The 26,383-nt window shown below is 36.9% G+C and overlaps 1 protein-coding gene across 7 annotated transcripts in view; it reads left to right on the top strand.

Annotated features, from left to right (window-relative positions):
• MALRD1 (MAM and LDL receptor class A domain containing 1) overlaps positions 1–26,383 on the top strand; it is a 743,525-nt gene that overhangs the window by 269,063 nt on the left and 448,079 nt on the right. For all 7 annotated transcript variants that reach the window (XM_044928177.2, XM_044928178.2, XM_044928176.2 and 4 more), the window contains 2 exons: positions 4,723–4,843; positions 7,086–7,184. In XM_044928177.2, the coding sequence (XP_044784112.2) occupies positions 4,723–4,843; positions 7,086–7,184 (220 nt within the window). The remainder of the gene's footprint in view (positions 1–4,722; positions 4,844–7,085; positions 7,185–26,383) is intronic.

The raw sequence follows: 26,383 nt of genomic DNA, 5'->3' as shown, positions 1-26,383 counted from the left end.
CTAACCCGAGGGGTCCCAGTCAGCACCAGTCAGCCTCTTTTCTTTTTTTTTCTTTTTAGTATATTTTTGGCCGCACTGTGCGGCATATGAGATTTTAGTTTTCCAACCAGGGATCAAACCTGTGCCCCCTGCCCTGGAAGCACGGAGTCTTAACCACTGGACCACTAGGGAAGTCCCAGGTTCTTCTTAATTGTTCTGGCTTTGGAGGGGAGTGAATGGCCCTGGGTTCTTGCTTTAGGCTTCAGCCGTGTTTAATTTGCCCTGGGAAGGTAAGGGTTTTAGCCTGTGCCTCTGTTCTGTTGTCTTCCCTGGTGATTCAGACAGTAAAGCGTCTGTCTACAATGCGGGAGACCTGGGTTTGATCCCTGGGTTGGGAAGATGCCCTGGAGAAGGAAATGGCAATCCACTCCAGGACTATTGCCTGGAAAATCCCATGGACAGAGGAGCCTGGTAGGCTACAGCCCATGGGGTCGCAAAGAGTTGGACATGACTGAGCGACTTCACTTTCTTTCTGTTCCGTCTCATGTAATCCTGTTAATTGGCTGTAGTAAAGGCTTGTTTTAGAAACTATAGTCAGTGAAAAGAAAAAGAACTGTTTTCTCAGATTTCACCATTCAGAAGGCTATTATAGGTCCACAGTCTCTAAGCAGCAATTTAGAAAGTCAAAATTTGGAAAGCAATAAGCTTTTGAAAAACAAATTTAGAGACAAAATTTAACCTGAGCTGAACCACTGTTAAGCAGTTCATTTAGTGATGGGTTTGATGATAGAGAGCTGCCCTCGGTCTCTCTGAGGGCATCATGATACATTTAAGATGAACATCCACAACTCTGAACTATTCAGATTTCAAATCCTAGCTGGACTCAAAGACTGTGGGTAAGGAATCGGGGTCTGTGTTAACATCCTGGTGTGAATCAGTGCAGATTTTATACACATTTTATAAGATAGATAAATACACAGTCACACACATACATAACATGTGTTTTTATTGAATACATTGATATTATTTAGATACATTAGTAAACCTTTCAAACAAGTAGAAAGTACACAGAAAGGCAAACACCCATGTACTTAAACTTCAGAATGAATTAATATGAACATTTTCATTTGCTTTTAATGTTGATATATTTGTTTCTAAAAGCACAGCTTTTATCTTCTTGGTTCCCTTTTCTACTCCATTTCTTATCCTCTACAAGAAACAAAAATGCTAAAATTATGTTGTTTTTAACCTGATTTTTCTATGTGTATTTTCAAAGTTACAGAAATATGCATGAGGAGTCTAGCTAGATGTAGTTCTACTTCATTCTTTGGTCAACAGCAAACGGAAAAGATGTTATACCTACAAAGAGTCAATCTAGCTCTTACATATTCAAATATTTAAAGTTTATCTTCTTGGAAACAGGCTCCTTTGGCACTTTAAATTTAGTGGACTGAAGTATTTAAGGGTGACCTTCATTGCCTGACCATCAGTATAATGTGGCTAAGCATATATTTGTAGAGAGTTATCTAATCCAAACATTGGAAAGGAGAAAGACATGGGACCGTGTGACCTCTCCGTTCTCTTGTAGCCATGACATTCAGATTCAGTGTGGTCCTTTTATGTCTCTTGTACACATCGCAACAGAATATAAATTGCTCTGATTTCTTTAGAAAATCAGTGCCCAGGTTAGGTAGGGCTTTCAGTCTTCTGGTAGAAGTGGATTTGGCTTACTGTTTATTTTGGAAGAACAGCAGATTAGCATTTTAATATCCTCTCCATTGCCTTTGCGGTTTTCATTGGAAGAACGTATGTCACATAGTTCACATTAATAGTATTTTTTTTCGATCTGTTTTAACTGTTCCTACTCATTTTAAATATTCAGCTTTTTACACAAATATATCCACTTAATTTGCAATTTGTTTCCTAACTCTTCTTAATTTCATATCTAGAAGTGGTACTTTTTCTGAATACTGTTTATTGATTTCAGGTTGACCTGCTGTCTTTGAGTTTGCTACTAAAACATAATCGTGTCATATTTAGATTTTATTTTAAGATGACCCTTTTGTGGAATTTTCTACAATAATTTTCACTCTTGATCAGTGCTGATGGTATAAATCAATAACAATTTCCTGACGTTATTTGAGGATTCGGTGAAGGGTAAGATTTATAACGCAAAGTAAAAGCTGGTCGGGTCTCTGTAATGTTGCTATGTCCTTGGCCTTCTTAGTCCAGGGCTTCATTAAATCTTCTTTTGCCAGGTAGCTGTGTCCTCCAGCATCTCTGAAGACCAGTTATCTCTTATTTCATGGTAGTGATGATGTTCAGCATAATCATCCGTGGCTCAGGTTACACATTTTTCTTACTCAAAATGTGACCTTCAACCAGTAACTTCAGCTCTCTAAGCTCTGTTTCCTTTGCTTTAAAATGTGGACGAAAGTAGCACTGCCTTCTCAGGGTTAAAATAAGTGAATGCATTTTAACTTATTTAGCTTACTTCAGGCCTGGCGTGTTAAAAAAAAAAAAAGCATCCAAGCTCTTAGTAAAAGTTTGCTGTTGATTTTATTTTTATTTATTTTATTTTTTAATTTTATTTTGTTTTTAAACTTTACAAAATTGTATTAGTTTTGCCAAATATCAAAATGAATCCACCACAGGTATACATTAACACCACCGTCATTGTTTAAAAATTACTGTAGTCCAGTTTTTCTTTATTTTTTCTTACCATATTCCCATAGTCTCCGTTTCCCCTTAGATTCATATTTATTCATTCTCATTATCCTTTATTTAAAACAAGATATCAAAGAACCAAAATTTAAATATGCTAGTTGAATACTTCTCTGGAAAACCTTCTCTCAGTTTTGCAGATGTAAAAAGTAATCACTTGACTGTAAACAATATTTACCATTGCCGTGCTTCCTGAAAGCAAAAACAAGAATGGATTCTGCTCACTCAGGGAGTAATATAATATAATTGAATAAAACAAAACTCAGCAAGATCCTAAAAATTAGTTTTAGAAGGAAAGATATCTACATATAATTAGAAATTTTAGCTCTCAAGTTACCTTCAGAATCTTCTTAAAATTAGGTTTTTCTCTCTGCCTTTTTGCATGGTTGAAGCGTCTCTTCTGAGCAACCTCTGGCTCACACAGTGGTTATTAACTGATAACTGTAGTTCTCAGGGGGGAGCTACCTTCAGTGACGAATTGAAAGATCAGCTTGGTTTAAAGCAAGTAATACAAAATAGAAACAGTGAAGATGATTTGGGCACAATCAGGTGATATTATTTACAGATATGAGATATATATTTTTAGAGGAATTTTAACATTTTTCTCTACTTAAAATTGGAGGATTTTAATTAATTTTAGATCAAATTGTAACTGTTCATCACATTGTCTTACATTTAATTATATAGAGGAAAGCAGGCAAAGGTGTAGATGACCTAAAACTGAAGTTTAGTATTACCTCTCTACTAAAACTTTTTTCCGAATTCTGTCTCACATTCTTGGCAGAAGTAATGAAGTGCTTTTCTTTGATTCTCTTAGTATCTTATGCATATTTCTTATATAGTACTTATGGTATAGTTTAGGTGTCAATGTGTCTTACCAGGTTAATTTTAAGGTCTCTGAGCTCAGAGATCCTTCCTGATAACATGGAGATGCACTTACTAGCCACTTGCTAGCCTGGACTAGTGGTCCTGCTATGTATTGTTAAGACTCTGCACATATTTTTTTTTCTTTTTTTTTAAAAGATGGTGAAATAACAACATAATGTGAGTGATCAACAAGAAAGAAAACAAATTATATTAGTCATTGTTTAGAAAGTTAGAATAAATTAAACTTAAGTAGATGCCTCCAAGTGCTTTAGCATATGAATGTTATTAACTGCTGTGTTTTTTTGCCTAAGTAGGTTTCCATATATGTATATATAATCTATATAAGTGTTTAAATATTCTGATATGTAAATGAATCATTGCCTTCAGCAGACACATTATAAATGAACTCATATCACAATTAAATTGAGTTGTAAACCACACAGTTGATTACTCCAAAGAGCTCATTTTAAATGCTTATAACTCTTAATGGCTCCAGTGGGAAGGTGGCCCTTCAGTTGTGATGAATGTTGCAACTTCTAATTGAAACAAAGTTACCTAGTATATTAAGGTTGCATAAGGTACTGTCAAAGCAGTTATGACTTTATAAATTCCTAATTTGAATTTTCTGATCAAAACAATTTTCTAAAATTAGGTTGGAAGATTGGGACATATGCAAATAAGCTTCTCTACATGAAGAAATATGATTGTAATACGTTTACTTTTGTTAAAAAATGATTAAGGAAGATAGTTTAGGGTGTACAAACAAGGTTTATTCAACACTTCAAGAAACAGTCTCTAATTTGAAGAAATGCAAAATGGGGTGGAAGGCAAGAAGCTTTATAGGGTAAAGAATAAAAAATGAGAAAGAGATAAAACAGAAAATATTCAGTTGGTTGAGGCCTCATAGTCAACCTTGTTTGGGTTAAGAAGGAATAAGGAAATATAGAGCCCAGAGTTGGCTTGAAGTTTGGATACTGACTGACTGAATATACTGTGTTTCTGGTCAAGAGGAACATTTAAAGGCATGAAAGTTACTTAAGTTTTGATTTGCTGTCATGGCACCCAGGGCAGGAATGGCTCTATCTTGGGCCTAGAAATTTTAAAAAAATGTTTATAGTATATTTCTAATAATTTATTTTTCTGTAATTTTAGTTAATTTTGGAAGCTACAGTTTTATCATCAAATGCTACTGTTGCTCTAGATGACATCAGTGTATCCCAGGAATGTGAAATTTCATATAAGACATTTCCAGGTACTAGTGTACAAAGCAAAGGTAAGTTTTTTTCTTTTTTTTCTTATGGTTGTTGCAATTTTGAACATTAAAATGGTTTTCTTTGATACCAAAATATAAAAATATATGTATACATTTTAAGTTTTTGATATGGACCATTTAAAAAATCTTTTTTGAATTTATTACAATATTTTTCTGTTTTGGTTTTTGGCTGCAAGGCATGTGGGATCTTAGCTTCCTGACCAGGGATGAAACCCTCACCCCCTGGATGGGAAGGCAAAGTCTTAACCACTAGACCACCAGAAAAGTCCCTCAAAATATAAAATATATTAGAATCCTTCATTAATATAGTTCATTAATATCAGGATGTGTATTATGTCACATGTCCATGAAAACTAAAACTTTTTTTTTTTTTTTTAAAGAAAAAGATAAAAATACGGTCTATCACAGTCTAGGCCGAGGCTATCCAAAATACCATTGTATACTTGTGGCTAAAATTGTCACATACAGATTATTTAATTATAACAGTTATGAAAGAATTTTAAATATTTTGCATGTGTTAAAATACCTCTCTAATAATCTATTGTATTTTAATATTGTTTGATACTTCAAGTGAATATGTAATTAAATTCATGTTTCAGAATCACTCAGGAGTTCAAAAAAAGTATTGTTTGGAAAAGTGACTTAAGGCCAAAGAAGAATTTCAAAATTGACCCTAAAATTATGTGTTTAAATTCAAAACAACTTTTTCAAGAAACAAATGGAGTTTGACTAATTCTTTGACTACATATTTTGTAGAGAATTTCAATTGAGAGAAAGATATACTGTCATAACAATGGATCCCAAATAATAGAATAGGCATTTTTGAAAACCTCTCCATAATATATGGGTTTCCCTGGTGTCTCAGTGGTGAAGAATTCACCTGCCAATGCAGGAGACTCAGGTTTGATCCCTGGGTGGGGAAGATCCCCTAGAGAAGGAAATGGCAATCCACTGCAGTATTCCTGTCTGGGAAATCCCATGGACAGAGGAGCCTGGGGGTCTATAGTTCATGGGGTCTTTGTGAGAGCACATTGAAACGGGTATATATTGTGCCTGCAGTTACTCTTATTTTACCACTGGTTGATGTTTCTCTCTGACCACCCCTTTCCTCAGGTCTCATTTAAGAAACAAAAATGAATATTAAAAATGTTTCTGAAAATCACCACACTTCATTTTATTAATCTCTTTATATGAAAAATAATTGCATGTGGACATCAGGCATGTCATACATTCTGAAGTTATGTTTTCTTATATGACATATTTAGTGAGATAAGTTGCATTCTTAATAGGAGCTAAATGCATTAATCAAGGATGATATGGGAGAAACAATTTTAAATTCAGATCTGAGTTAGAGAACTTTTCATTAAAGATCCTTTATTAAAGGCATCTTTCATTGGTGAGGCTGTATATTCTATGTCCTAAATGTTGTGTTAACATGCTTTTACATCATTCAGAATATGTGTCCTGAATTTACAATAAACCATTCTAAGCTATGTGTAGTGTGTGTGTGTGTGTGTGTGTGTGGCGGTGCAGGGGTTGGGGGGGATGATAGACATTACAGAATGCAAAGCAACAGATTTAATGATTAATGAGTTTTGGAGGGTTAACCAGAATTACCTTATTTCTGTTAATTAATTAAACATTTTCCTTCTCCTAATTAAATGCTACATCACCAGAATTGGAATAGTAGGAAGGTATTAGAGTTGACATTGAGGGTGGTGTATTTGGAAGCAGAAGTAGTTAAAAGTTTGAAATTATCAGTAAAATTAACCTCAGTAGAAGTCTCTGAGAATACTTGATCTCACTTACAGAGAATTCTCTTCATAAATTAACTCAAAACTCATTTATGTGTGCTTCAATTGGCACACCAGCTCAGTTGGTTAGAGCATAATTCTCATTAGGCCAAACTTAACGTGAATTATTCCTGAAAGACCAATGATTTTACACAAAGGAAAAAACTTTCTTACCATTTGTACAAATTTATCCAGTAGGCAAGTATAAGATCTCCTTCATGGACTTTAGTATTTCTACCAAGCAGGAGTTTAGGGATGGGAGTAGAAGGGGACTTGTCAAGTCCTACTTATGGTGAATTATGTTATATTTATGGCCAGAGATTTATTGAGACCCTATGCTTGCCATCTTTAGCCCATTTAAAAACTAGTGTTCATGAAACAATTACACATTCCATCTATTTGTTGGAAGAGAAAAAAATGTTTTATTCTCTCCATCTCTTAATTTGAAGCTGGACTTGTGCCACCTGAGGACGCAGGCTGGACGTCATCCAGCAGGGTGCATGATTTCACATCTGACTGTCCAGATGGAGCAGAGGAAGCTAACTGTGGTGAGTGAGAGAGTCCAGACTCACTCGACTAAGATCTGTGGGTACATATTTACTTGCTGAATGTAAAGTTCATGCTACTTAATTAATGAAGAATGTTTCTTTTTTTGTTATTAATATCTTAAAAATATTTTTATCAAGGTGTGATTAATGTATAACATTATATTGGTTTCAGACATACAACACAATGCTCTGATATTTGAATATAATGCAAAATAACCATGAAAATAAGTCTAGTTATATCACCATACATAGTTATAAAATTTTTTCTTATAATGAGAACTTTTATTTAAACAAAATATTTATTTGGCTGTACTGGATCTTAGTTGTAGCATATGGGATCTCCATTGTCCTTTAAAAATTTACTCACTTAACAACTTTCAAATACACAATATAATATTATTGATTATTATTACCATGCTGTACTTTATTACATCCTCATGACTTATAAGTTTGTACCCTTTGATCCCCAGTTCCCTGCCTCTGGCCATCACCAATCTGTTCCCTGAACTAGCACCTTGGGGTTTTGTTGTCTGTTTGTTTTCTAGATTCCAAATGAAATCATATGGTATTTGTCTTTCTCTGTCAGACTTATTTCACTTAGCCTAATGCCCACAAGGTCTATCTTTGTTGTCACAAACGACAAGATTCCTTTGTATTTTATGGCTGAATATTATTCCATTGTGTCTATGTATCACATTTTCTTCATTATTGTAGTAATGCTGTAGTGAGCAGGGGGCACAAATATCTTATTGAGTTAGTGTTTTTGTTTTCTTCAGATAAATTCAGGGCACCATCTGAGTGTCCTACACCTTTAACTCAGTTCTGACACTATCTACCTAAAGATGTCATTAAGTTCTACAGGTTGAGGCTCAGTCCTACAAGATTGCCCCCCTTCTTCTGCTGTACTTTGGATGATGATCTTAAGTCCAGGTTGTTATTAATGGGCTGGCTCTAAATCAGGTTCCTTGGACTCCCTCCTTGGATTTGATTAATTTGCTAGGGCAGCTCACAGAACTCAAAGAAACATTCTACTTACTAGATGACCCGTTTATTATAAAAGGATCTAACTCGGCAACAGTTCGATGGAAGAGACATAGTGTGGGGGCAAAGGATGAGGGGCTTCTGTGTCCTCTCCAGGTGCTACTCTCTCAACACCTCCAAGTGTTCACCAACCTAGAAACTCTTCAGACTCCATCCTTTTCAGTTATTATGAAGGCTTCATTACATAGATATTAACGTGATTGATTAAATCATTGGCCACCAATTCAACCTCCAGCCTATCTCCTCTCCTCAGTGGTCAGGGGTAGGACTGGAAGTTCCAACCTCTAATCACATATTTGGTTCCATTGGCAACCGCCCTCCATCCTTAGGTTCACTCCAAAGTTGCCTAATTAACATGAGAATACACAACTTTGTTATTCTCCATACTTAGGAATCCCTAGTGGCTTAGCAGTAAAGAAACCACCTGCAGTGCAGGAACCTCAGGAGATTTGATCCCTGGGTTGGGAAGATCCCTTGGAGAAGGGAATGGCAACGCACTCCAGTATTCTTGCCTGGAGAATCCCATGGACAGAGGAGACGGGTGGGCTACAGTCCATAGGGTCACAAAGGGTTGGACAGGACTGAAGTGACTTAGCATGCACGCATGCACACTTAGGAAATTCCAAGGATTTTAGGAACTCTGAGCCAGAAACAGGGATGAACCTTTTGGATGTAATCCTGCTTGTTTGTTTTTGCTTTTGTTGACTCAGCTTCTGGTGTCAAATCGAAAAAGGGTTTCAAAGACTTTTGTCATGGAGCTTCTTGCCTGTGTTTTCTTCTAGAACTTTTATGTTTCAAGTCTTATGTTGAAGTTTGTAATCTATTTTGAGGTAATTTTTGTGTATGGTGTAAAGAGAGTGGCCCACTTTGGTTTTATTTTTATGTGACTGTCCAGTGTTCCCAGCACCATTTATTGAAGAGACTATCTTTTCCTCATTGTTTATTTTTACCTTCTTTATTGAACATTAATTATCTATGGGTGGGTTTACTTTTGGGCTCTCTATTCTGTTCTATTGATCCGTGTTTGTTTTTATGTATGGCAATAACATAGTTTTAATTATGATACCTTTGTAATATAATTTGAAATCAGGATGTGAGATGCCTCTGTCTTTGTTCTTCTTTCTCAAGATTGCTTTGGATATTTGGTGTCTCTTGTGGTTCCATAAAAATTTTAGGATAGTTTGTTCTATTTTTGTGAAAAATACCCCTGAAACTTTGTTAGGGATTACATTAAATCTGTAGATTGCGTCATGGGCGGGGAGGTGGGGGGCGGGGAGGGGTAGCGTGGGCATTATAACAATATAAATTCTTACAATTCATTGAGCATAGAAAATTGTTCCATTTATTTGTGTCGTCATCCATGTCTTTCATCAATGTTTTATAGATTTTAGTGTCCAGGTTTTTCACCCCCTTGGTTATATTGATTCCCTAATACTTTGTGTTTTTTTTTGTTTGTTTTTTTTTTGGTGCAATTTTAAGTGTCAATCTTTTCTTAATTTATCTCTCATAGTTCATTATTGCTATATAGAAGGGCAATAGATTTTTGTATATTGTTTCTGTATCCTGCAGCTTTACCAATTCATTGATTGGTTCTAACAGATTTTTGGGGAATCTTTTATAATTTCATCTGCAAATAGTTTTATTTTTTGTTTCTGATTTTGATGCTCTTTATTTTATTTTTCTTGGTAGATATTGTGACTAGGTCTTCCAATACTGTTAAATAAAAATGATAAGTGTAGGCATCTTTGTCCTGTACTTCATCTTAGAGGAGAAATGTTCAGCTTTCATCATAGATTATGATGTTGATTGTGGGCTTGTCATATATGGCTTTTACTATGTTGAGCTACATTCTGTTAATACGCACTTTGTTGAGAGTTTTTATCATAAATGGATGTTGAATTTTGTTAGGTGCTTTTTCTGCATCTATGGAGATGATCATATGATTTTTATCCTTCATTCTGTTCTCATGATATATCACATTTGCTTAATTTTGTTACATGGTGTATTACATTTGTAAATACTGAAGCATCACTGCATTCCGGAAATGAATCCTTCTTGATCCTAGTGTTTAAACCTTTTAAGGTGCTCTTGAATTTGGTTTGCTAATATTTTTATTGAGGTATTTAATGAGGATCTTTGTTCATCAGAAATATTGGCCCCCCTTTTTTTTTCCCCTTGTGGCATCCTTTTCTGATTTTGGTATTTGGGTAATGTTGGCCTGAAGGTGTATTTGGAAGTGTTCTTCCATTTGGAGAAATCTGCTGGGGTGCTGTGGGCTAGATTTTGTTAACAGCTTAGTATTCAAGGAAGAAATTATCCACCAAGATACTTGCAAAACTCACTGAAGGGTGACTTAACTGCATTGTCTTATAAGGTTGGTTGTCATGGTTTAAGAACAAAAACAAGAAAAAGTACCCTGGAACCAAAAAGGGAAGGTCCTTGTTCTGCCACGCTTTGTGGCATTCTTTGCTCTTTACTAAGAAAGCCAACCATTGCATGAGCTATTGAAAAGAGAAATGTTTGCACAGTCCAGCTCTGTTATCTCAAAGCAGAGCAAAGAGGGTAGATTTGGAGCTGGGATACAATGTGATTATAACTGGCACGTGTTCCTAATGTTGTGTAGTTTGTAATTGGTGGAAGGCCATCTTACATGTGGGTAATCTGTTCCCAGAACACATTCTTAACCACACATTTTGAAACCTTTCTGTCCTTTCAAGTTCATCATTAAATTGAAAATGATAGTTTCCAGAAATGAAAAGTTGCTTCCTTGATCAGTTTGAGCAATAGGAAATTTGAAGCCAGTGAAAGAATTTACTTTTGGAGGAGAAATCATGCTCTCAGGCCCCTAGGATGTCAAATGGTATCTTAGGAATTCTGCCTGGAAGTTTTAAAACATTAATGTCCTTAAAAAAGAAGAGAGAAACCTTAATTTTTTCTCTTTAGAAATTATTTTGTTTATCTCATTACATCTCATAAATCAGAAATGTACTAAATTTCTTTCCATTCCAATTGTGTGTTTCAGGGATTTAAAAGATTTATAGACACAAAAAGAGGATGGGAATCTTTATTTGGCATTGGATCCATGATTATAGTGAATTGAATTAAAAAATAAGCAAATGAACTTCATATCTCTAAAATCTTTGTCTTTATTTCTTTGCTTGTCCCCCCCCAACCCCCGCAAGGCTGATTTTATCCTGATGAATCTGTTTTGTCATACAAATGCTAATTTTTCAACCCATTTTTATGAATTTATACATTAAAGATCCCAGCCGTGAGTTGAAATGAAGTAAAGAATTTGGAGTAAAAGCAGGCATCTTTTGTCTTCTTTGCAGCAAAAAAGAGAAGTAAGCACAGTGATTTTAGGCTGAGAGTCTAGCAGAGAACTAACTTGTCAGATTTCCCATAGAGAGCTTCAGTTCAGTTTAGTTCAGTCGCTCAGTTGTGTCCAACTCTTTGCGACCCCATGAATTGCAGCACGCCAGGCCTCCCTGTCCATCACCAACTCCCAGAGTTCACGCAAACTCACGTCCGTCGAGTCAGTGATGCCATCCAGCCATCTCATCCTCTGTCGTCCCCTTCTCCTCCTGCCCCCAATCCCTCCCAGCATCAGAGTCTTTTCCAATGAGTCAACTCTTCGCATGAGGTAGCCAAAGTATTGGAGTTTCAGCTTTAGCATCAGTCCTTCCGAAGAACACCCAGGGCTGATCTCCTTCAGAATGGACTGGTTGGATCTCCTTGCAGTCCAAGGGACTCTCAAGAGTCTTCTCCAACATCACAGTTCAAAAACATCAATTCTTTGGTGCTCAGCTTTCTTCACAGTCTAACTCTCACATCCATAATGACCACTGGAAAAAGCATAGCCTTGACTAGATGGACCTTTCTTGGCAAAGTAACGTCTCTGCTTTTCAACATGCTGTTTAGGTTGGTTATAACTTTCCTTCCAAGGAGTAAACATCTTTTAATTTCATGGCTACAGTCACCATCTGCAGTGATTTTGGAGCCCCAAAAAGTAAAGTCTGACACTGTTTCCCTATCTATTTCCCATGAAGTGATGGGACCAGATACCATGATCTTAGTTTTCTGAATCTTGAGCTTTAGGCCAACTTTTTCACTCTCCTCTTTCACTTTCATCAAGAGGCTTTTTAGTTGAAGCATGAAATGTTCCCTTGGTATCGCTAATTTTCTTGAAGAGATCTCTAGTCTTTCCCATTCTGTTGTTTTCCTCTATTTCTTTGCATTGATCGCTGAGGAAGGCTTTCTTATCTCTCCTTGCTATTCTTTGGAACTCTGCATTCAGATGCTTATATCTTTCCTTTTCTCCTTTGCTTTTTGCTTCTCTTCTTTCCATAGCTATTTGTAAGGCCTCCCCAGACAGCCATTTTGCTTTTTTGCATTTCTTTTCTATGGGGATGGTCTTGATCCCTGTCTCCTGTACAATGTCATGAACCTCCGCCCATAGTTCATCAGGCACTCTATCTATCAGATCTAGTCCCTTAAATCTATTTTTGACTTCCACTGTATAATCATAGAAAGCTTAATTGCTTTAAAAAAAAAAGATTATCTGTAAGGAGGAAGAGACGATACCACACTCAGGATTTCTACACATAAAAATAAATTCTCTGTAAAAGGAACATTGCTCCTCTAGGGTTTCAAATATTAATATCTAAATGCAATTTATTCTAATTTTCACAACTATCTCGGACCTAATTTGAGTTGTCTTTCTTTATAATAAGAATGATTATGACTTACCTCAAAAGAGTTGTTAAACTTACTATAATTTAGATATTCTGTGTCTCTAAAATATCTTTGAACTTTTTAGGAAAAAATTACCAAATGTAATTTTTAACCAGTTTTGGTAAAAGACATAGTTTATCAGATAGATGAGAAAGCCTGTATTTTTTTAAACAACTCTCTGTGTTTTACAGGTATTATAATATTCCCAAACATCATTTTCTAAGCACTTGTATTTCTGTCTAAAAACTGGTTAGTAGAAAATGCATATGCTTTATTTCTAAAAATAGATCTACACAATTTCTTATTTTCTACTTTTCTCTCTGTTCACAGGAAAAAACACATACATCAGTACTTGGTTTGAATTCAATAAAGTCTAAGCCAAGGCAGGTTGAGCAGAAAAGAAGAGTGATTTATTATTTTTCTGATTTGACTTTTCAAACTTAAATACTGGCTGTTTATTTTGCCCAAACTACTATGTCTGCTAAATATAAAAATGTATGTATTAAACACTGGCATTTCTACAGCTGATAGTGAGGTAGAGGCTAAGTGATTTTATGTGTTGATGCTTTGGAGGCCATCTCCATGTATTTTTACTAATGTTTTACCTTCCAATGGGCTTCCCTAATGGCTCAGATGGTAAAGAATCCACCTGAATGCAGGAGACCCAGGTTTGATCCCTGGGTTGGGAAGGTCCCCAGGAGTAGGGAATGGCTACCCACTCCAGTATTCTTGCCGGGAGAACTCCATGGACAGAGAAGCCTAATGGGCTACAGTCCATGAGGTCTCAAAAAGTCGGATATGACTGAGTGACTAACATTTTGATTCACTTTGCTTTACCTTCCAATAGTAATTTTTGTATTCTGCAATGAGACAGATTTCTTTCATGACACAATAGCATTATGAGAAAGCTTGAATTTTCCATATCTGTGTTTCTTTTGCTCTCTATTTGTTGAGAATGTGTGTATGTTTGTGTCTGTGTGTGCATGTATGTTAGAGAGATCTAATGAAGGCTCTGCTTTTACTGCTTATATTCTAAAAAAAAATGTTTTTTGAGAAGGTATTTTTTTGGTGAGATTGAACATATATAAACTCAATTATAGAATTATAGGCTGCCTAAAATGTCAAGTGGGCCTTAGAAAGCATCTCTATGAACAAAGCTAGTGGAGGTGATGGAATTCCAGTTGAGCTATTCCAAATCCTGAAAGATGATGCTGTGAAAGTGCTGCACTCAATATGCCAGCAAATTTGGAAAACTCAGCAGTGGCCTCAGGACTGGAAAAGGTCAGTTTTCATTCCAATCCCAAAGAAAGGCAATGCCAAAGAATGCTCAAACTACTGCACAATTGCACTCATCTCACACTCTAGTAAAGTAATGCTCAAAATTCTCCAAGCCAGGCTTCAGCAATACGTGAACCGTGAACTTCCAGATGTTCAAGCTGGTTTTAGAAAAGGCAGAGGAACCAGAGATCAAATTGCCAACATCCTCTGGATCATGGAAAAAGCAAGAGAGTTCCAGAAACACATCTATTTCTGCTTTATTGACTATGCCAAAGCCTTTGACTATGTGGATCACAATCAACTGTGGACAATTCTTCAAGAGATGGGAATACCAGACCACCTGACCTGCCTCTTGAGAAACCTATATGCAGGTCAGGAAGCAACAGTTAGAACTGGACATGGAACAACAGACTGGTTCCAAATAGGAAAAAGAGTTCGTCAAGGCTGTATATTGTCACCCTGCTTATTTAACTTCTATGCAGAGTACATCATGAGAAACTCTGGGCTGGAAGAAGCACAAGCTGGAATCAAGATTGCCGGGAGAAATATCAATAACCTCAGATATGCAGATGACACCACCCTTATGGCAGAAAGTGAAAAGGAACTCAAAAGCCTCCTGATGAAAGTGAAAGTGGAGAGTGAAAAAGTTGGCTTAAAGCTCAACATTCAGAAAACAAAGATCATGGCATCCAGTCCCACCACTTCCTGGGAAATAGATGGGGAAACAGTGGAAACAGTGTCAGACTTTATTTTGAGGGGCTCCAAAATCACTGCAGATGGTGACTGCAGCCATGAAATTAAAAGACGCTTACTCCTTGGAAGGAAAGTTATGACCAACCTAGATAGCATATTCAAAAGCAGAGACCTTACTTTGCCAACAAAGGTTCGTCTAGTCAAGGCTATGGTTTTTCCTCTGGTCATGTATGGATGTGAGAGTTGGACTGTAAAGAAGGCTGAGCGCCGAAGAATTGATGCTTTTGAACTGTGGTGTTGGAGAAGACTCTTGAGAGTCCCTTGGACTGCAAGGAGATCCAACCAGTCCATTCTGAAAGAGATCAGCCCTGGGATTTCTTTGGAAGGAATGATGCTAAAGCTGAAACTCCAATACTTTGGCCACCTCATGCGAAGAGTTGACTCATTGGAAAAGACTCTGATGCTGGGAGGGATTGGGGGCAGGAGGAGAAGGGGACGACAGAGGATGAGATGGCTGGATGGCATCACTGACTCAATGGACGTGAGTTTGAGTGAACTCCGGGAGTTGGTGATGGACAGGGAGGCCTGGCGTGCTGCAATTCATGGGGTCGCAAAGAGTCGGACACGACTGAGCGACTGATCTGATCTGAAAATGTACTTTTCTGTATAACCACAAATTGCTTTTTATTTTAATGAAAGATGTGGAAATAAGCTATTTCATGTTTTCTATCTAATGCTGTTTTCTATAGGCCCGACTGCCAGGGAAAAATAGGGTCTCCAAATAAAACTAAATTTGCTAATAATTTAGCATCTTGCTTAAATGTATATCAATCTACACGTTTTTGTAGAAAGAAGGCGATCTTGCTATTTTTTTTCTTACCGAACCGGGTTCTCTTTCTCTTCATATTGTCCTCCATGATTTAGACACTGTTTTCCAGTCCAAAAAAAATAAAGATCTCCCTAGACAGAGGTAACTGTAAAAGACTAGAATGGGAAGTTGTTTCTGGTGAAGGCTCATCATTTCTGTGACATAAAACCATGAAGTTGAGAAAAAATCCATTCATTCTCAATTGTGGAGCCATTGATCACTGAAGGAAGAGAAAACTATTTCTGTAGACAAGCAAAATCTGGTAAATAACCCATGATGATTTGATCACCCTTTGCTGTGGATAATTATGTTGTTAGACTAGAGAAATTCAGGACAGTAGGGATAAAATAATAAAATAGGTAATGCAGTAGACAGTGAATTTTCTCAGTTGAAAATTCTATTGAGAATATGAATCTATGTATTTAATAGGAAAGTCTTTTTCTATGATTATTTAAGATTAAATTTCAATAAATTACATTATTAAGAGTATCTATGGAAAGATTTTGTGTGCATCATTGTGTTGAGCTCAGTTCAGTTTAGTTGCTCAGTCATGTCTGACTTTTGCAACCCCATGGACTGCAGCATGCCAGGTTTCCCGTCCATTACCAACTCCTGGAGCTTACTCAAATTCACATCCATCGAGTTGGTGATGCCATCCAACTATCTCATCCTCTGTTGTTCCCTTCTCCTCCAGTCTTCAATCTTTCCCAGCATCAGGGTTTTTTCCAATCAGACAGTTCTTCGATCAGGTGGCCAAAGTATTGTAGCTTCAGCGTCAGCCCTTCCAATGAATATTCAGGACTGATTTCCTTTAGGATTGCTGGGTTGGATCTCCTTGCTGTCCAAGGCACTCTCAAGAGTCTTCTCCAGCACCACAGTTCAAAAGCATCAATTCTTCAGTGCTCAGCTTTCTTAATGGTCCAACTTTCACATCCATACATGACTACTGGAAAAACCATACCTTTGACTATATGGACCTTTGTCAGCAAAGTGATGTCTCTGCTTTTTAATATGCTGTCTAGGTTTGTCACAGTTTTTCCTCCAAGGAGCAAGCATCTTTTAATTTCATGGCTGAAGTCACCATCTGCAGTGATTTTTGAGCCTAAGAAAATAAAGTCTGTCACTGTTTCCATTGTTTCCCCATCTATTTGCCATGAAGTGATGGGACCAGATGTCATGATCTTAGTTTATTGAATGTTGAGTTTTAAACTAGCTTTTTTGCTCTCTTCTTTCACTTTCATCGAGAGGCACTTGATTTTGTTTTTCAGCATGATCGTTGTTCTTCTTCACTCTGAAAACTATAAGCTAGAAGTATAAGTGGCATTATTTTTGCTTGTATACCCCAACTACTTCAGTCCTTCTCTTTAGTTTCACACCTGCTACAGTTGTCCATTTAGTTTCTATTTTCAGGTTAGTGATGGTTGTGATGAGAAATATAAGTGGATTTAATCATCCTCTCCTGTTGAACACTAGATTTGCTTAGCAGTCCCTGTCTCCTTGCCTTGAAGAACTTTACCACTGTAGATAGTGAAGTTATCATTTTCTTCCAGGGTTGATAGAAGCCCCTTTCTTTCGGGTGTAGACTTAAACATAGGTTTAAAGATGGTATGATAATATAAATTCTGTTACACACTTCTCATGCACTTATTTTGTTCCTGACATTGTTTAAAATGAATTTATATGTATTAAATAATTTATAGCTAGGAAAAATAAGGCACACACAATGAATGTCACAGTTCTTCCTATGGTCTTGGTCATGCAGTTAGTTCAGTAGAGATAGAGGTGGGAGTGAAAAATGGATCTTGGGATTGATTTTCATTTCACCCACTGAGTCTTCAGGGTGCTTAAATTTGTAAAGTTATCAAAGAATGTAAACCTTTTCACTCCCATGGACATTTATAAGAAAGGCATTAAAATAGGTTAGTATTTCCAGTGACTGTGTTTTAAGACTGTTTGAACATTTCCAACACTTTGTTAGGTTTGTATGGTAGACACAGAAAGGAGTTTTTACTTTAGGAAAAAGCAATCTAGTGAGAAAATCTAGACGTGTGCATAAAAGAAGTCATGATAATCTATTGCCAGTAACCTGGTTAATAATAATAATAAACAGTGGTTGTACTTAATATCTGCTAAAAGAAATGTGTATAGAGTATGTAGAGATGTTAATATATTTGCTCTGCTGTGAGCAGCAAATGGAATTCCACAACCCATTAAAATGGTCATAACACCATGATCATGTTGGGTTTATCACAGGCATGCAAGCATTCTTAAATATATGCAAATCAACCAATGTGATACACCATATTAACAAATTGAAAGATAAAAACTATATGATAATCTCAATAGATGCATAAAAAGCTTTTGACAAAATTCAACACCCATTTATGATTAAAAACTCTTCAAAAAATGGGCATCAAAGGAATCTACCTCAACATAATAAAGGCCATATATGATAAACCCACAGCAAATGTTATTCTCAGTGGTGAAAAACTGAAAGCATTCCCTGTAAGATCAGGAACAAGACAAGGGTGCCCATTCTCACTACTATTATTCAACACAGTTTTTGAAGTCCTAGCTGTGGCAATCAGAGAAGAGAAAGAAAGAAAAGGAATCCAGATTGGAAAAGAAGTAAAACTCTCACTGTTTGCAGATGACATGATACTATACATACAAAACCCTAAAGATATCTTCAGAAAATTTCTAGAGATAATCACTGAATTTACAAAGTGGTGGCAGGATACAGAATGAGTACACAGAAATCACTTGTATTCCCATACCCCAACAATGAAATATCAGAAAGAGAAATCAAGGAATTGTTGCAAGAAGGGGGACCCCTTCCAGGGCCCGAAACTGGGCTCTTGTCTAACACTCGGAAATGAATTGTCCGAGGAGACACATGTGCTGACAAAGCAAGAGATTTTATTGGGAAAGGGCACCCGGGTGGAGAGCAGTAGGGTAAGGGAACCCAGGAGAACTGCTCTGCTGCGTGGCTCGCAGTCTCGGGTTTTGTGGTGATGGGATTAGTTTCCGGGTTGTCTTTGGCAAATCATTCTGATTCAGAGTCTTTCCTGGTGGCGCATGCATCGTCCAGCCAAGATGGATGCTAGCGAGAGGGATTCTGGGACGTGGACGGACACGCGGTGTCTCCTTTTGACCTTTCCCAAACTCTTCCGGTTGGTGGTCGCTTATTAGTTCCGTGTTCCTTCCCAGGATCTCCTGTCATAAAACAACTCATGCGAATGATTACTAAAGGGCCTGGCCAGGGTGGGCGGTTTCAGTCAGTGTGCTTCGCCTAACAGAATCAATCCCATTTACCATTGTAATAAAAAGAATAAAATACCAAGGAATAAACCTACCTAAGGATAGAAAAGAGCTGTATACAGGGAACTGTAAGATACTGATGAAAGAAATCAAAGATGACATAAACAGATGGAGAGATATTCCATATTCCTGGGTTAGGAAGAATTAATACTGTGAAAATAACTATACTACCGAATGCAATCTATAGATTCAATGTAATCCTTACCAAATTAGAACAAGAACAGAACTAGAACTAGAACACAGAACTAGAACAAAAAATCTCACAACTAATATGGAAACACAAAAGACCCCAAATTGCCAAAGCAATCTTGAGAAAGAAGAATGGAGCTGGAGGAATCAACTTTTCTGACTTCAGACTATACTACAAAGCTATAGTCATCAAGAGAGGATGGTACTGACATGAAAACAGAAACAAAGACCAACAAAATAGAAAGCCCAGAGATAAACCCATGCATCTATGGATATCCTATTTTTGACAAAGGAGGTAAGAATATACAATGAAGCAAAGATAGTCGCTTCAGTAAGTGCTGCTGGGAAAACTTTTACTACCGGTAAAAGAATGAAATTAGAACACTTTGTAACACCACACACAAAGATAAACTCAAAATGGATTAAAGACCTAAATATAAGACCAGAAACTATAAAACTCAGAGGAAAACATGGGCAGAACACTCTATGACATGAATCACAGTGAGATCCCCTGTGACCCACCTCCTACAGTAATGGAAAGAAAAGCAAAAATAAACAAGTGGGACCTAATAAAAGCTTTTGCACAACAAAGGAAACTGTAAGTAAGGTTAAAAGACAACCCTCAGAATGGGAAAAAATAATAACAAATGAAACAACTGACAAAGGATTAACTTCAAGAGTATACAAGCAGCTCATACAAATTGGTACCAGAAAAATAGCCTAATAAAAAGTGGGCAAGAGACCTAAACAGACATTTCTCCAAAGAAGACATACAGATTGCTAATAAACACTTGAAAAGATAATCAATATCACTCATTATTAGGGAAATGCAAATCAAAACTACAATGAGTTATCACCTCATACCAGTCAGAATGGCCATCAAAAAATTTACAAATAATAAATGTGGGAGAGGGTATAGAGAAAAGGGAACCCTCTTGCACTGTTGGTGGGAATGCAAATTGATACAGCCACTATGGAGAAGAGTATGAAGATTCTGACCAGAATCTAGAAAGATGGTACTGATGAACCTATTTGCAGAGCAGTAATGGAGACACAAATATTGATAACAGACTTATAGACACAGCTGGCGGTGGGGAGGAAGGAGAAGGTGGGAGATATGGAGAGAGTAATGTGGAAACATACATTACCATATGTAAAATAGATAGCCAATGGGAATTTGAGGTATGACTCAGGGAACTCAAACCGGGGCTCGGTAACAACCTAGAGGGGTAGATGGGGAGGGAGGTGGGAGAGATGTTCAAGTGGGAGGGCACATGGGTAAATCTATGGCTGATTCAGGTTGATGTTTGTGATTCATATTGTGTTGGTAGAAACCAAAACAAGACTGTAAAGCAATTATCCTTCAATTAAAAATAAATTTTAAAAAATAGATGAAAATATACATAAAAATGTAACTAATAGAAAAAGCTGGTTTTGCTTCATAGACAATAAGGGTGGACTAGGATAGGCATGAATCAGATTCTAAAATGAGAAACTTGTGGGGAAAGTTTAATGAAAAGTTTGAGAATAAACATTTCTTGACTTCAGTTGAAAATTCCATACAGCACAGGTGAAGTTCGCTGGAAGCACAGTTTGCATGGTGTCATCAATTTTATCTACTGTCGATAAAAGTAGAGTGAGGCAAATTAGCTGGGAAAGTTTTTACCTGGGGCATTAGTGTTGTAATATTGGGCTAGAGGAGTGCATACTTTGGGAGAGTGCCTGAAAAGAGTGGATAATAGTAGGAAGCAGGTGTAGTTTAACACTTGCTATCCTCGGGGTTAGTTTATGCATTCAATAAATATTTATCAAGCACTGTACTTGATTCAACAGCTGTTTACAGGGTGAACAAGACACATGTAGTTCCTACCTTCTTAGGGATTACAGTCTAGTGGGGAGATCTATATTACACTAATATAGCCATGATTCTAATTCTGATGAGAAGTATGTAGGAGTTAGAGTGAAAGTTATAGATTGATTCTTTGATTGGCCCTAGTCTTAAGATACCAAAATTTTTTTCTTAGTGCACTAGCCTTTTTTTAAAATTAAAAGAATCAATATAGTGAAAATGAGTATACTACCCAAAGCAATTTATAGATTCAATGCAATCCCTATCAAGCTACCAATGGTATTCTTCACAGAACTAGAACAAATAATTTCACAATTTGTATGGAAATACAAAAAACCTCGAATAGCCAAAGCAATCTTGAGAAAGAAGAATGGAACTGGAGGAATCAATCTGCTTGACTTCAGGCTCTACTACAAAGCCAAGGTCATCAAGACAGTATGGTACTGGCACAAAGATAGAAACATAGATCAACGGAACAAAATAGAAAGCCCAGAGATAAATCCACGCACATATGGACACCTTATCTTTGACAAAAGAGGCAAGAATATACAATGGATTAAAGACAATCTCTTTAACAAGTGGTGCTGGGAAAACTGGTCAACCACTTGTAAAAGAATGAAACTAGAACACTTTCTAACACCATACACAAAAATAAACTCAAAATGGATTAAAGATCTCAACGTAAGACCAGAAACTATAAAACTCCTAGAGGAGAACATAGGCAAAATACTCTCCGACATACATCACAGCAGAATCCTCTATGACCCACCTCCCAGAATATTGGAAATAAAAGCAAAAATAAACAAATGGGGCCTAATTAAACTTAAAAGCTTCTTCATAACAAAGGAAACTATAAGCAAGGTGAAAAGACAGCGTTCAGAATGGGAGAAAATAATAGCAAATGAAGCAACTGACAAACAACTAATCTCGAGAATATACAAGCAACTCCTACAGCTCAACTCCAGAAAAATAAATGACTCAATCAAAAAATGGGCCAAAGAACTAAATAGACATTTCTCCAAAGAAGACATACAGATGGCTAACAAACACATGAAAAGATGCTCAACATCACTCATTATCAGAGAAATGCAAATCAAAACCACTATGAGGTACCATTTCACGCCAGTCAGAATGGCTGCAATCCAAAAGTCTACAAGCAATAAATGCTGGAGAGGGTGTGGAGAAAACGAAGCCCTCTTACACTGTTGGTGGGAATGCAAACTAGTACAGCCACTATGGAGAACAGTGTGGAGATTCCTTAAAAAACTGGAAATAGAACTGCCATACAACCCAGCAATCCCACTGCTGGGCATACACACTGAGGAAACCAGAATTGAAGGAGACACGTGTACCACAATGTTCATCGTAGCACTGTTTATAATAGCCAGGATATGGAAGCAACCTAGATGTCCATCAGCAAATGAATGGATAAGAAAGCTGTGGTACATATACACAATGGAGTATTACTCAGCCATTAAAAAGAATACATTTGAATCAGTTCTAATGAGGTGGATGAAACTGGAGCCTATTATACAGAGTGAAGTAAGCCAGAAAGAAAAACACCAATACAGTATACTAACGCATATATATGGAATTTAGAAAGATGGTAACAATAACCCTGTATACGAGACAGCAAAAGAGACACTGATGTATAGAATAGTCTTGTGGACTCTGTGGGAGAGGGAGAGGGTGGGATGATTTGGGAGAATGGCACTGAAACATGTATAATATCATATATGAAACAAGTCACCAGTCCAGGTTTGATGCTCGGTACTGGATGCTTGGGGCTGGTGCACTGGGATGACCCAGAGGGATGGTATGGGAAGGGAGGAGGGAAGAGGGTTCAGGATGGGGAACACATGTATACCTGTGGCGGATTCATGTTGATATATGGCAAAACCAATACAATATTGTAAAGTTAAAAAATAAAATAAAAAATTTTTAAGCAATTTTAAGTTCACAGCACAACTGAGAAGGTAGAGAGTCTCTGTAGAATCCCTACCCCCAATACATGCATAACCCCTACCATTATCAGCATCACCCACCAGGATGGGATATTTCTTAGAGTTGATGAACCTACATTGACACATCATGATCACTCGAAGTCCACAATATACCTCATGGTTCACTCTTGGTGTTGTGCATTCTATGGGTTTGGACAAATATATAAGTACATATATCCATCATTACAGTATCATGCAAAATATTTCCATTGCCCTAGAAAATCCTCTGTGCTCTGCTGCTCCATCCCTCACTTGCTCCCAACTATGGGCAAACACTGATCCATTCATTGTTTCCATAGTGTGTATTGCCTTTGCTGTAAGGTCAGGTCGTTGGGATCATATGCTTTATAGCCATTTCAGATTGGCTTATTTTATTTAGTAATACGCATTTAAGGTTTTTTCGTGGCTTTCAAGTGCATTACTTTTTTTGTGCTGATTAATATTCCATTGTTCAATATTCCATATGAAGAAAGCAGCTATAAACATCTATGTGCAAGATTTTGTGTGGACATACATTTTTGGTTCCTTTTTGGGTAAATACCAAGGAACATGATTGCTGGATTATATGTAAGATAGTGTTTAATTTTCTAAGAAACTGACAAGCTGTCTTCCAAAGTGGCTGTACCATTTCACATACTCACCAGCAATGAACGTGAGTTCCTGTTGCTCCACAGTCTCAACAGCATTTATTGTCCTCAGTGTTCCAGATTTTGACCATTTTAATATGTGGACGGTGGTATCTCAGTGTTGTTTTAATTTGCATTTCCTTGATGATGTACAAACGTGGAGCGTCTTTTCATATGCTTATTTGCCAGCTGTATCTTCTTTGGTGGGGTGTCTTCAAGTCTTTGGATTATTTTTTAATCAGGTAGTTTATTTTCTTATTGTTGAGTGTTAGGATTTTTAAAATTTTGGACGAGAGTCCTTTATCAGCTGTGTCTTTCATAAGTATTTTCTCCCAGTCTGTGGTTTGTCTTATCATTCTTTTCATGACATTGTCTTTTAAAATTTTAATTGAGTATAGTTGACTTAACAGTATTATATTAGTTTCAGGTATACAGCATATAATTCTTTTTTTTTTTTTTTTAATTTTATTTTATTTTTAAACTTTACATAACTGTATTAGATTTGCCAAATATCAAAATGAATCCGCCACAGGTTTACATGTGTTCCCCATCCTGAACCCTCCTCCCTCCTCCCTCCCCATTCCATCCCTCTGGGTCGTCCCAGTGCACCAGCCCCAAGCATCCAGTATCGTGCATCGAACCTGGACTGGCAACTCGTTTCATACATGATATTTTACATGTTTCAATGCCATTCTCCCAAATCTTCCCACCCTCTCCCTCTCCCACAGAGTCCATAAGATTGTTCTATACATCAGTGTCTCTTTTGCTGTCTCGTACACAGGGTTATTGTTACCATCTTTCTAAATTCCATATATATGCGTTAGTATACTGTATTGGTGTTTTTCTTTCTGGCTTACTTCACTCTGTATAATAGGCTCCAGTTTCATCCACCTCATTAGAACTGCTTCAAATGTATTCTTTTTAATGGCTGAATAATACTCCATTGTGTATATGTACCACAGCTTTCTTATCCATTCATCTGCTGATGGGCATCTAGGTTGCTTCCATGTCCTGGCTATTATAAACAGTGCTGCGATGAACATTGGGGTACTCGTGTCTCTTTCCCTTCTGGTTTTCTCAGTGTGTATGCCCAGCAGTGGGATTGCTGGATCATAAGGCATGTCTATTTCCAGTTTTTTAAGGAATCTCCACACTGTTCTCCATAGTGGCTGTACTAGTTTGCATTCCCACCAACAGTGTAAGAGGGTTCCCTTTTCTCCACACCCTCTCCAGCATTTATTACTTGTAGACTTTTGGATTGCAGCCATTCTGACTGGCGTGAAATGGTACCTCATAGTGGTTTTGATTTGCATTTCTCTGATAATGAGTGATGTTGAGCATCTTTTCATGTGTTTGTTAGCCATCTGTATGTCTTCTTTGGAGAAATGTCTATTTAGTTCTTTGGCCCATTTTTTGATTGAGTCATTTATTTTTCTGGAGTTGAGCTGTAGGAGTTGCTTGTATATTCTCGAGATTAGTTGTTTGTCAGTTGCTTCATTTGCTATTATCTTCTCCCATTCTGAAGGTTGTCTTTTCACCTTGCTAATAGTTTCCTTTGATGTGCAGAAGCTTTTAAGGTTAATTAGGTCCCATTTGTTTATTTTTGCTTTTATTTCCAATATTCTGGGAGGTGGGTCATAGAGGATCCTGCTGTGATGTATGTCAGAGAGTGTTTTGCCTATGTTCTCCTCTAGGAGTTTTATAGTTTCTGGTCTTACGTTTAGATCTTTAATCCATTTTGAGTTTATTTTTGTGTATGGTGTTAGAAAGTGTTCTAGTTTCATTCTTTTACAAGTGGTTGACCAGAGTTCCCAGCACCACTTGTTAAAGAGATTGTCTTTAATCCATTGTATATTCTTGCCTCCTTTGTCGAAGATAAGGTGTCCATATGTGCGTGGATTTATCTCTGGGCTTTCTATTTTGTTCCATTGATCTATATTTCTGTCTTTGTGCCAGTACCATACTGTCTTGATAACTGTGGCTTTGTAGTAGAGCCTGAAGTCAGGTAGGTTGATTCCTCCCGTTCCATTCTTCTTTCTCAAGATCGCTTTGGCTATTCGAGGTTTTTTGTTTTTCCATACAAATTGTGAAATTATTTGTTCTAGCTCTGTGAAGAATGCTGTTGGTAGCTTGATAGGGATTGCATTAAATCTATAGATTGCTTTGGGTAGTATACTCATTTTCACTACATTGATTCTTCCAATCCATGAACATGGTATATTTCTCCATCTGTTAGTGTCCTCTTTGATTTCTTTCACCAGTGTTTTATAGTTTTCTATATATAGGTCTTTAGTTTCTTTAGGTAGATATATTCCTAAGTATTTTATTCTTTCCGTTGCAATGGTGAATGGAATTGTTTCCTTAATTTCTCTTTCTGTTTTCTCATTATTAGTGTATAGGAATGCAAGGGATTTCTGTGTGTTGATTTTATATCCTGCAACTTTACTATAGTCATTGATTAGTTCTAGTAATTTTCTGGTGGAGTCTTTAGGGTTTTCTATGTAGAGGATCATGTCATCTGCAAACAGTGAGAGCTTTATTTTATAGATTATGCACCATACAAAGTTATAACATTACCGACTTTTTATTCCCTGTGC

Source organism: Bubalus bubalis, chromosome 14 (assembly GCF_019923935.1).
Source record: "Bubalus bubalis isolate 160015118507 breed Murrah chromosome 14, NDDB_SH_1, whole genome shotgun sequence".
In the NCBI taxonomy this organism is placed as follows: Eukaryota; Metazoa; Chordata; class Mammalia; order Artiodactyla; family Bovidae; genus Bubalus; species Bubalus bubalis.
Note: the sequence above shows the minus strand (reverse complement) of the source record. Positions and strands in the feature narration are given on the sequence as shown.